The sequence below is a fragment of the Phoenix dactylifera genome, chromosome 1 (assembly GCF_009389715.1).
Source record: "Phoenix dactylifera cultivar Barhee BC4 chromosome 1, palm_55x_up_171113_PBpolish2nd_filt_p, whole genome shotgun sequence".
In the NCBI taxonomy this organism is placed as follows: domain Eukaryota; kingdom Viridiplantae; phylum Streptophyta; class Magnoliopsida; order Arecales; family Arecaceae; genus Phoenix; species Phoenix dactylifera.
The window spans coordinates 13,690,281-13,702,207 of NC_052392.1; the positions used below are offsets into that span (position 1 = coordinate 13,690,281).

At 36.2% G+C, this 11,927-nt stretch overlaps 1 protein-coding gene across 1 annotated transcript; it reads left to right on the top strand.

Moving 5' to 3' along the window:
• Positions 1 to 1,473: 1,473 nt before the first annotated feature.
• LOC103710644 (ubiquitin-conjugating enzyme E2 28-like) lies at positions 1,474 to 8,407 on the top strand. The gene is made up of 3 exons (XM_008796462.4): positions 1,474 to 1,630; positions 4,037 to 4,260; positions 7,922 to 8,407. The coding sequence occupies exons 2-3, from the start codon at positions 4,045 to 4,047 to the stop codon at positions 8,150 to 8,152; spliced, it is 447 nt and encodes a 148-aa protein (XP_008794684.1). The 5' UTR covers positions 1,474 to 1,630; positions 4,037 to 4,044; the 3' UTR covers positions 8,153 to 8,407.
• The last annotated feature ends 3,520 nt before the right edge of the window (positions 8,408 to 11,927 follow it).

Here is an 11,927-nt window from a genome sequence, read left to right on the forward strand (position 1 = left end):
TGTTATCATAACAGCTAACGCTTATGCTCGATTTGGTCGGCAATGGGTTCCAAACCTTGCATATATAAAGTACTCACTAGAACTCTTTAGGTAAGCTTTTTTTGACCCTACCACCATGCCACCACTCTATTATCTCAAACCTTCTCTATTCCTTGAGATCGGCACCTGATTTAGACATCGAAGGATCCCACTGAACACGGTCCAATAAAGGGACTTCCATATTTTTTTTGTTTCAAATTTGATCGAGCGTAGAAGCATCAAACCAAGTGCGACTGACATCATCTAACTTTTCCAAAAATAGCTTAATTGGAGACTAGCAGCGATCCTAGACGCATCCTGCTGACCTCAATGAACGACCGACGAGCTCTCCGGCCTTGCAGCCTATTCAGCATCGAGGTCAAGCTGAATGTCAGTGGTAGCAAATGGCAATTCTAATCATATGCATATTTACATGTATGAACACGTACAAATAACATACCATAGAATAAAGTGTTTGCGATTTATCAACAGTTCATAGAAAGCAACAGTATTGAGATGGTTGGGAAACAACGGTAGTGACATACAAGTACTAGAGGACTAGTTAAATAACTTATTATACATGATTTCCTAACAAATACACTTAATATACCATTAGACTCCTTCCAATGAAATACATTTTTACTGAAAAATAATGATAACTTTTACAAATAAATCATTTTTGATGAATCTACAGTTTGGGCCCATGCATTAAGGTGTTACGACCAAAGAAAAGTGTTTCCCTCCTCTGCCTCCCATATATAAGAATATGTCAACAAGACAACAGCAATGAAGGTGACAACACAAACTAACATGTAACTCTTGAAAAAAAAAAAAACAATAGAAAAACATATCAACTGTGAAGCTTTCCTCTTGTGATATTGCTGTGTTAGAATACATATATTTTCCTACAAATGTGCGGCTTTTGCCCAATGATCGGCACAAGTAACCATTTAGTGGGGGCAGCACATGTTATGCACGTGTGTATCCAGCACGCCAGAGCAAAGTCATGTCCTCAATACGTTCTCGCCCTTCCTAAGCACGCATCCCAATGCGCCGGCTCATTCTGTACGCGAATCTTAATGCAAGCGGCTTGATGTACACCGTCGGCATTCCGTTTCTAGGTGACACACGGCAAATGCTGCAGAAGTACGTGTTGCTCGGATTAGACATGTCTTTCGGAAGGTGAACTAAGCTGCGGATTGGGTCGTATTATTTGTTGCTCATTGAAGATTGCATGTGGACTCGGTAGTTTGATGGTGATGTAGCTGGCAAAGCAGTGTGCAGCTCTTGTATAAAAAATAATAATAATAAATGAATAAATAAAATAAAATAAATTGAAAAAGACGTCCACATCCCCGGCCTTGCGTAGGAGGTGACCGGATCCACGTCTTCCACTGCAAACGCCATCGTTTTTCTTTTCTTTTCTTTCTTTGTTGTTTTTTGTTTTATAACTATTGTCCGTTCTTCGCCGTTATATTCTTAGCGCTTTTTTTAATTATTGTCTGTTCTTCGCCGTTATATTCTTAGCGCTCTCTCTGTCACAGAGAGAGAGTCCAGAGAGAGAGAGCTCTTCGTCCGATCCGCCTTCATCTCGATCGAAATCTTCCCATTTGTAAGCAGATCTCTCCGGGCTCAATCCTCGTCGTTTCGGATCTGTTGCTATCACGCATCCTGTCTGTTTTTTTCGCCTTTATTTGTATGCCTTTTTGAATAATTTCCTCATTCTTGATCAAAAGACGGGGTTATGATCGGATCAGGTCGAGATCCGGTTATATTTGATTGAAATGATGTGGATTTCATTTGGATCTTAACGAGATTCTGCTGTCGATATAAAGAATCTAGGTTTTGGTTGTTATATTCTTCTATTTTTGGTTCTTATTATTGCGATAGAATCTAGGGCTATATTTTGTTTAAGATTGATTTCTTTTGAAATTCTTGATGATTTATTGATCCTTCTTTTCTTTGCAACTTTTTTTTCTCCTTCCTTTTTCATTGACTTTTGTTGATCTAGCTCTTGTTTAATGGTGTGGGTGAAATCATTTAGCCTTTCACTAGGCTTGGTGCGCTTTCCAGATTTTTATTTGATTTATAATGTTTTATTTGGATCTCTAACTTATTTTCCTTTGTTTTGATCTCTGTCGAGGTCTCCTATTTATTCCAGTGAAATTTAGAGTACTTTATTGAACAAAAACCCTATTTTTGGTAGAAGAAGAAGACTTTTTTTCAATCGATACTAGATTTCTAGATTTTAGATGCTCAGCCATTGCCTTTTCTGATTTATTTCGTATATAGTGGAACTTTGGATGCTCAAAAGCTGCTTCGATTTGAGTTATTATTTTTTTAGTTGTGATGATTAAATATAATGCAAGTGTAGTGGAAACATTATAAATGTTTATTCCAAATATAATGGCCTGCACATCCTGAAATGGTTTCAATATTTCCTTTTGTTTACACTTAAAAGTGTTGGAGATGAATGAGAAGGTTTAGAAAAAAAGGGGCAATGGTAGTTGGGACTTTAAGTTACATGCGACCCTCCTGCCTATGTATGGTTAAAATCACAAACGTAATATTTAGCAACAATAGTGAACCCAAATGATGAGGATGGACAAAGATTTTTAGATCATGCACTGCAAAAGCCAGTGACAGTCGCTATTTTTTGTGGTCTTCAATTTGGTCAAGGAAGACTTGAGATGGGGACTAGGATGACTTGAACAGAAAAGGCTTTAAAAGATGGGATAATATATCTGTGATGAAACATCGACTCTAGAATAAATGGCATGCCTACATATAATAGCCATCATGTAAAACAGACATGATTCGTTTAGCTGGAGTACATTTAACAGCTTAAGTTTTGATTTTTGAGCAGACGGTAGTTTTGGAACTGTTAGATTTTGCTAGATTGGCTTGGAACATCAGCAGCTAATGGTTGTCATGAGTGAATGATTTAGCGTGCCTTACCATTGCAACAGTTGTTTATACCATTCAAACAGATAAATTATTCTTTGTCAAAAGACCAACCACTAAGTGATGATTAAGCGATTATTGCTTGATGCATAGGTAGCATGTCTAGAAAACATTTGAAATTTTGTTTTGGGGCATTATTTTTCTTGTCGTGAATCATGTTGGACATTGTGGATCATTGATTCGGATATCTAACTATGCACTGACCATTGAGGTTAGTGATGCTAATCATATGTTTTAAAAGCTGAAATCCTCGCATATGATTTAAACTCACATGTGTATATCTTATTAATAAAGAAAGACTTCTTATGGTAATGTATGTTTTCTATAACTGCTTAACAAATTAATAAGCTTTTAAACTTTGGCAATTCTTGTTCCTGTAACAAAAGGGTTTCTCCAGCAGAGCAATGTCATAACTATGTTTGCAAAGAACTAACTCTTTTGCTATTCCGTGTGCAGTGCGTGCATGCTCATATTTTGCCGTCTTGTGTATTTACATGTATATGTGTGCTATCCATGCATGTGTGTATTTCCATGCAGAAATTAATAGGAAATGACAATAAATGTTTGCCAAAGCCGGCAAGTCCATAGCTAGTTGATGCCTCACACTTGAGAAATGAGATAAATGGACCTAATTGAGGGACCATAAGAGACAAATGATCTTGACTTACCAAAAATTTGCAAGAACACTCTTCATGTGTGGTTGAGAGACCAAAGCTTCTAGTATCTAAGTAAAGTCTTTCTATTGATTAGGAAAGTGAATGAGTTGAGCATTTAAATTGCAGAAAACAACCTTGTAGAATTGTGGAGAACAACCATTTAACATTTCACTCCTATTTCCTTTTTTTGTTACTGACCAATGTGTACCATGTTGTGTATCGAATTGATTGTTTCATTTATAATTATTCACCATCTAGTTTTAATGAGATATGTCTCCTTTTTAGGTGTTCTTGAAATTTTCAGGGTTGGGGTTATCCATTGCATATTTTCTGATATCTTCTTTATGATAATATTTTTAACGATATTTTCCATTTTTCTTTATTTATTTTTGAATCAGGAGGCATTATGGCTAGCAAACGAATTCAAAAGGAACTTCTAGATTTGCAAAAAGATCCTCCAACATCATGCAGTGCTGGACCTGTTGGGGAGGATCTATTCCATTGGCAGGCAACGATTATGGGTCCTGCTGACAGCCCTTTTTCAGGAGGGGTCTTCTTTGTTAAAATTAATTTCCCTCCTGACTATCCATTCAAGCCTCCCAAGGTCAACTTCCAGACCAAGGTACAAGGATTCCTGCATCTATGTGTTTTTGCCTTTTCTATTACTAACTTTTTATTGACTGCTGATATATTCTGTTGTAATGTCTGTCTTATGAGATGATTTTGGAAGGTTATGGTCCTGCAAATTGTTATCTATATATATATATATACTCTAGACAAACTAGATGGTTAATTATTGTAAACTGTTGGAGTGAGATTGTTTCTTGCTATGAAATAGATTATTTTTGATAACTTAACAGAAATGGCTTAGATGCCTAATTTTGGTTATAAATGACTTGAACTATGTCTAAGGTTGCGTAGGTGGCTGGAAATTTCTCAAGTAAAATATCTAGTTGTTAATTTGCCTGCTCGGGAGGTTGTTAACGGATTGTTGATGTTGGACAGCAGGAGGTTCGGGCTGCCAGCATGCAATAATGGACCTTGAGGCGAAGGATTAGAGTTACGAAGGACTTTATTGCTTGCTGTCCATGTTATGAGGTTAGGATAGTCAATAAGAAAACTTGAATGTTAAGGTAATGGCTCTTCAAAAGAATTTCTATTTCGGGTATCCTATATGTGGGAAGATGAACCAAATCACAATCTAGAGCTCTCTTAGGTAATCAAATATAATCTATAATCACATTAAATCAAATAATGTTTGCAAAAATTTGTGGATAGCAATATGATTGATGCAAAGCCCAAAGGAAGGGATAAACAGCAGATTTATGAGAAGAAGAAGAAGATTGAGAGAGAGAGGAATAATAAGTAGTAGAAAATACAGAGAGAGGTAGGGGTGAAAGTGGATTGGATAATATCCGTCCGGATCTGTTTTCGTATCTGAATCTATTTGGGCATGGATAGAAATTTGAGCATCCGACTAATATCCGTATTTGTATACATATCCCTCAAAGAAAAATGAATATGGATATCAATAGACAACTATATGATCCGTATCCGAATATCCGATTCCATTTGTAACCCTATTTAATTTTATATAGCACCCATAAAACTTTTAAGAAAACAAATGACCATCATTAATATACTATTAACTTGATTTATCATCCACCTGGTAATATTTTTGATTATTTATCATAAAGTTTAATTATCCAATTTATATCCATACTTTTGGTATCCGATTTATATCTATATTTATTTAAAACAAATATAGATATAAATTTTTGCATCCAACTAACATCCGTATCCGCATCTGTATTCATCAAATAAAATAAATATGGATATAGATATGCTAGTATTCAATCCGTACCCGATCTGATTTCAACCCTAGAGAGAAGAGAAGAGGGGAGGAGAGTAGGGGGAAACATGTGGACCGAACCTAGCCTCAAATCTTCAATTCCTTTCACTATAGAATACCGGCATAGACTCCCAAACTTTACCACAATTTAATGAATTCTGGTCCTTCTAGGACTCTTTAAAAAGCTAGAAACAAATCCCTTAAAAACTTATCAAAAAAAACTAGTTTTTGACTCGTAACAGCCCACAGGTACTATAGCATCACTATTTAAGCTACAGTGACTTGAATAGTAACCGGCCCTTTATCTAAATTGATCATTTTCGCAACTTCTAAAACCATGGACTTACGATACGAGCTTGATTGGCTATTATTGGACTTCAAAAATTATTTTTTTTTAACCTGAATTATTTCAATTTAAAAGCCTACACTTAAAGAACTTTGTTGTAGCAAAATTCAGGTTATTGAATGTGATGCAATTCAATACCACATCATTCGCTTTTGCTGTATAGATGTCGTCCCTGAGATCCTTTTCCAGAAGCTTGATCCTCCATCAAGTCTTTATGAATTAATGATGGAAGTCCAATCAAATGGAGATGATTGACAAGTAGAAGTTTGCAAATGCAATGCAAATTAATGGCTGCATCTTGCTGCCAAATGAGTTGATTTCTGATGTGCTTTCAACTACTAATAGATTAGAGAAAAATGAGTGGCTTTGTAGAACTGAGTTTGTGATCTTCTTGGACAACCATTAGGCAGAGTGCTACTGTAAGTTAATTGTTTAGTTAAATTGCAGAACTAAATTTATGATGCTTTAATTTCTGATTTTCTTGGTTCTGTATCTACAGTGCTTGTATTTCATGTATGATTTCCATTTCCTCAGTTGTTTGGTTTGTAGAAAACTAATATCTTGGTGAATGAAACACAAAATTGAAGCATATCAAGATGCTACCTGTCAATGCTTTAGAAGAAACTTGCCTTGGCCTCAGGAAGGGCTGGCTCGGTTGTTAGTTGTTACCTTTATATTCTGCATCATCTTTGAGTTTGGATGATAAAATTAATATAGGAACTACTATTGAATGTTGTTGAGTTGATAATTCCCGGTAACTTATTACATATCTTATTTGATGCATTATGTTTCAGTTATTTTGTTATGATTTTTTAGATTGTCTTTATAATTATCTTGGTTGACCCCTGGGAGCATGCTTACTGCCTAAGCACTAGGTGGCCACCTAGCTGCCCTTTTACCACCTAGAGTCTTCTTAAAACATTGCTAGCCGTGTTGTGCAATTCTGTTCAAAATAATTTTTCTACCTATTTGCTAGGTTACTGCTGTTCAACTTACTGTCTTGAAAGATTTATGATATATATAAATCTTATTTGAGAAAGTTTCTGGCCGATTTAGTATATCATCTTTATAAGCATACATTAATATTTCAGTTTTGATGGTAACTATACAGTTTATTAAATTTTAGCTTTCCTTGTCACCTTCTACAACTAAATGATAATGGACATTGTCCAGTCTGGTATTTCCACAAGAGAATTGCCACTTGTTGGTCGACTATGCTGGCAAATGGCCTGCATCAGGTGTTCCTTTACTATCATATTTTTCCTTCTGATTAATTATTTCTCAACAGCATCCACTTCTTCTGGTGAATTTGGATAGAAACAAAGCAAGGGCTTTCCACTTCTGACTCTTCTTATTGATTATTGTTAGGTCCAAGTTTTTACTTTTGAAACAGGACAATCGCCCATGCTTAAAATCCAAGGCCCTTAGGCTCTTTAGTGGTCACCTTACAAACTTGTAGGTGTGCTTGTTTCTCAACATCACCAGGATTATGGATGACCTATAGGTTATTTTGGTGATTTTTTGAGTCTTGACTCACTCACTGTATCATCATTAAATTGAGAAATTGATTTTTGTAATATACTGACCTCAGAAAGTTTCCTTGAGGTTTTTAATGCATGAAATCAATATTTCTTCTCTGTTGTCCACTAGCTAGAATTAATGCATGCTAAAGACTTGATGCTGGGGACTGGAATGACTGTTTCTCAGTTAACGTTTTAAACTACCTTAAATAAATAACACAATAAGATTACAGCAATAAGAGGCATACACCATGTTTTTCTGCTTGTTCTTGAATTATACTTTTCTGAAAAAGCAGATATTGTTCTCTTCGACGAGGGAGTTTATAAAACTTCTCAGTTAACCAAATATTCATTTGATTGTGGAATAAATTGAACGTCGGCTAACAGATGGTAAAATCTATGTTAAATTCGGGCCACTTTCAGAGTATGAATAATAAGTGCTAGAATGTCTTTACAAACTATACTGGTACTTGCAATCAAAGTCTGCTTCTTGTCTGATTCTCTTGGAAGAAACTATTCTGCTTTCTGATGTTAAGATGTTGACTTGCTGCATCTGGCTGTGAAGGTTTATCACCCAAACATCAACTCCAATGGCAGCATCTGCCTTGACATCCTCAAGGAGCAGTGGAGCCCTGCCCTGACCATCTCAAAGGTCCTCTTGTCAATCTGCTCTCTCCTCACTGACCCCAACCCCGACGACCCTCTTGTCCCTGAGATTGCCCACATCTACAAGACTCAGAGGTCCCGCTACGAGGAGACTGCCAGAGCATGGACCCAGAAGTATGCCATGGGCTGACATCCTCCAATCTGAAAAGAAAATTTCGATGTAAAAAAGCATCACGATGTGAGAACTTGTACAAACTAATTTAGTATCTTGTGATGTCTGAGATGGCTTTGCCGGATGAAAAGAAGTTGGCATTGCATGTGTGCTTCTGTATACTGCTGTGGAATTGGATTACTGTGACATATATGAATTTTGTATTGGGTTCTGTTCCATACTTTAATTACTCCTGACATGTGGTGCAGGTATTTCTTTGCTTCAAAAACTTTATATATCTTATTCTTAGCTATCTGTGATGATTCTTGAATCTTGAGTCTTCTTGGTATTTCTTTCATTAGACTCGCTTGGATTTTGTGGATTGCATTAGTTTTATGGATTAAACCTGGTTGTAGGTTATTGATTTGCCTTGAAAATTCTTTTTGTTTAACATAGATTGATTTTATAGGATTTAGTTGATGTACAACATTGATCTCTATCTGGTCCTCCAAAATTGTGATGTCTCTTTATCTACTGTTTAAATGACGGAGATTCCAAGGGTATAAGCTTTTTCTTTATTGCTTCAATGGGGAAACAGTTAAGAGTCAAAGATTGTTAGAGAAACTTCAGTATATATAATTGCAATCTCTTAAACTCTGCCTTTCCATGTCCAAAGAAGAAAGTATTATAAATATGAATAAAGATATGGAAAGTGGACAAATATATAAAGAAGTGACCAAGGGTGGAAAGTGCAAGGAAAGTTTTAAGGGGAAGAAAACTGTAAAAGGATTATATCAGAAAGACCAGATTTTTCATATACCTTCTTTTCCAACATTCAGGTAGGGAGGCTGGATGGTTTCAAAGAACTTTTCATGCAGACAATGATTATACTTCCATTTTCATGACCAAGCAGTTGGGTTCAGTGATCAGGCGCAGTCAAGGCTTGGCGCGCTGGTATTACGTTGCTATTCCTTTGGAGGAGATTGTGCTGTCCTATGCTGTGATGCAAATATGCAGGGTTTGTGAATAACTGAGTTGATTCGGGGGAAAATATGATATGGATGTTATGTGAACCGGCTACAGAGCAGAACTTATTGTATCGATCGGGACTAATGCATACGACTTACCATACTATATCGATATCAAACCAATACACAGTATAAGAAATACATAGTATAAAAAAAACGTACCAACATTTGGTACGTTGAACCAATCTACATACCGACACTGTAATAAAATGGTACTGATATGGGGTTTGGTACTAAGAGAGCTTGTAAGCCTCTTAGTACCAACATTTGGTACATTGAACCGATCTACATACCGACACTGTAATAAAATGTTACTGATATAGGGTTTGGTTCAACATTTGGTACGTTGAACCGATCTACATATCGACACTGTAATAAAATGGAACCGATCTTGCTTTAGAGTAGCTGCCGTGATACCCGATAAATTTTGGATTTTCTCTAATCCACTTGTAAGCCTTTAGGCTGAGCTGAGATTTTGGTAAGCTATGTCACTCGAACAACTTTTGGTTATATTATATTGATAGTTTATATCACAAAATTCATTTATCATGCAACATCATCATAAAGTGCCCTTGAAACAGCTAGAAATCAATCACATTGGCGAGGAAGGAGATCGCTAACAGCTTAGAGCATGCAGTTGCTTAGGGCCGGGTACATGGGGGAAGTGGAACTCATTTTAAAGCAATAATATTTTCTCATCATATATATCAACCTTTTTTCAATATGGAAAATGATCGTCATGTATTGTGATCGCAAGATATCACAATATATGAATGGACGGTCAGATAAGATCGTAGTTTTTCTCACTAATCCCTTCTTAAATTTAGGCTCTACTAGTATTATTTCTTTTTGGAGATTTCCTTGGCATCCATTAGTATGATATCAAAAAAGAAATTCCAGTTTCCTGACCATCCTTCCATTAGACCTTTTCAAACGGGTAACCTCCCAAATCTATCCTAGAATGTTAAGCTATCCAAGGACCAAGGTTTTTCTATTTATCAATCCAACCAACCAAAAACACAAAGTAAAAAGATTTTTGGAAGAAAGAAACATGGGATTTTTGAAAAAAATGAGGAGAAAATTATATCGCTCGCATCGATGAGTACGGAAAATTGCTCCAAGAAAGTGACATATAAGTTGGTGAAAGACTAGTAGAAAATTTGATCCAATGACCTTGACACCATCCGATCAACCGAGGAACCGAATTTCCTCCTCCCATCTGATTTTCTAGTCTTTTTCTTCATTATTTTTGCTTCTAGCTCGACTTTTTTTTTTTGTACTTTTAGTTAGAAAATTTTCTTCTATTTTGTGCTTTTTATTGTGCTACTTTTATCTCAGTTGGATAAGGAATCTCCCTCGCCTGCATCCGATTTGATATCAAGGCTTATTTCATTCCTTTTTCCTCCTCAATTTAGAATTATAAGAATATAAATAAATCTTTTAAACTTCAAGCCCATATTTGATTCCACAGACTTTTTTTTTCTATATTTTTTCCTTATTAGTTAGAATTTTTGAAAAAAAAATTTCTTTTTCACCTTTGACCCACCCTAAATTTATCCCATTTAAGTTTGGTATCAAAGTGGTCGCTATAAGCTCAATATAGTTTTCAATTGGATTAGTACTCCTTACCAAAGACTTCCAAGTAGTAGTAGGATTCCTGCAGCAGTCTAATCAGTGGGACTCCTTTAGTTGCAGTCCCACCCGGGCCGGCATTTTTCGGTAACCAACTCCTGTTTGCGTCCGGAACCGCCCACCCACCTTGCACTCGAATTTAAAATTTAAAAAGACTCTACCAACTTTTGAAATCACGGTTCGTACAGCAGGGACATTTGGCGCCATCAGAAGGCCAGCACCAAGAACTGAAGCCACGTGGTTGAACAGCCGCTGCTTTCCCCCTCGGAGCTCCAATCTTTTGCCCGCAGGGATCCCTTTTCAAATTTCCCGCGACACCCGGTTGCCGTCGCGCACCCGCAACTTTTCATAATATAACCAAACCACCCTTCCCAACTTCATCTTTTCGCATGCACCACCCTCTAATTTAGGTTTTTAGTTTTGGCCTTTAACGTGCTAAGGTCAGGCTCGACCTATTAAAACCCAAACTTCGTTTGCAAGCAGGTCCCTTTTAAGTTCTAATCTCGTTGTTTGGACAAGCTGCATACGCTGAAATTGTTACACTTTTTAATTGCGAGGGTGATGATAGCAACCACCTGCAACTACCACCCTGGTTGCTAGTTTGATTACCTTGAGAGAACTTAACCATATGGTTCTTTTTATTGAGTTTCCATGGGTGGAAATTAAGGTGTTGGAAACGTGACGGTGGTTAGATTTAATCAGATCCTTGAATGAGGTTGGTAACTTTGGTTGGAGCTAAGAATGACCATGGTCTAACCTAAGTTAGATAATCAATGTCGATTGCATTAAATGCAAAGACAGTAACATAACTAACTCTTAAATTTTTTTAGGGAAAAACCCACTCAGTTGGTGATAGTTTCATATGGGTAATAGGAAAGCGCCAAGCGAGTTGTTTTAAAGAAAAAAACATATTTTTATGAAGAGATTTTGAGTAAAACTAACACTGATCAATTATCAAAGAAAACATTTCAATAATTACGTTTTTGCAATTATTTGGAAATGATTGATCACTTGGTTTGACAACTATATTCAATATAACATGCAAAATTCTATAATCTAATATAGTTTGTTATATATATACATCAATAAGTATATGGTCCCTAAAAATATTTTTCACATGTACTATCATTATCAAGAAATGATGCTTTCTTAAG

What these genes read in the sequence shown, in the direction of transcription:
- LOC103710644 (XM_008796462.4), top strand. Translation starts at nt 4,045, where the DNA reads ATGGCTAGCAAACGAATTCAAAAGGAACTTCTAGATTTGCAAAAAGAT. An exon ending in AGGTCAACTTCCAGACCAAG is followed by an intron (nt 4,261 to 7,921) that starts GTACAAGGATTC and finishes CTGGCTGTGAAG; the next exon opens with GTTTATCACCCAAACATCAA.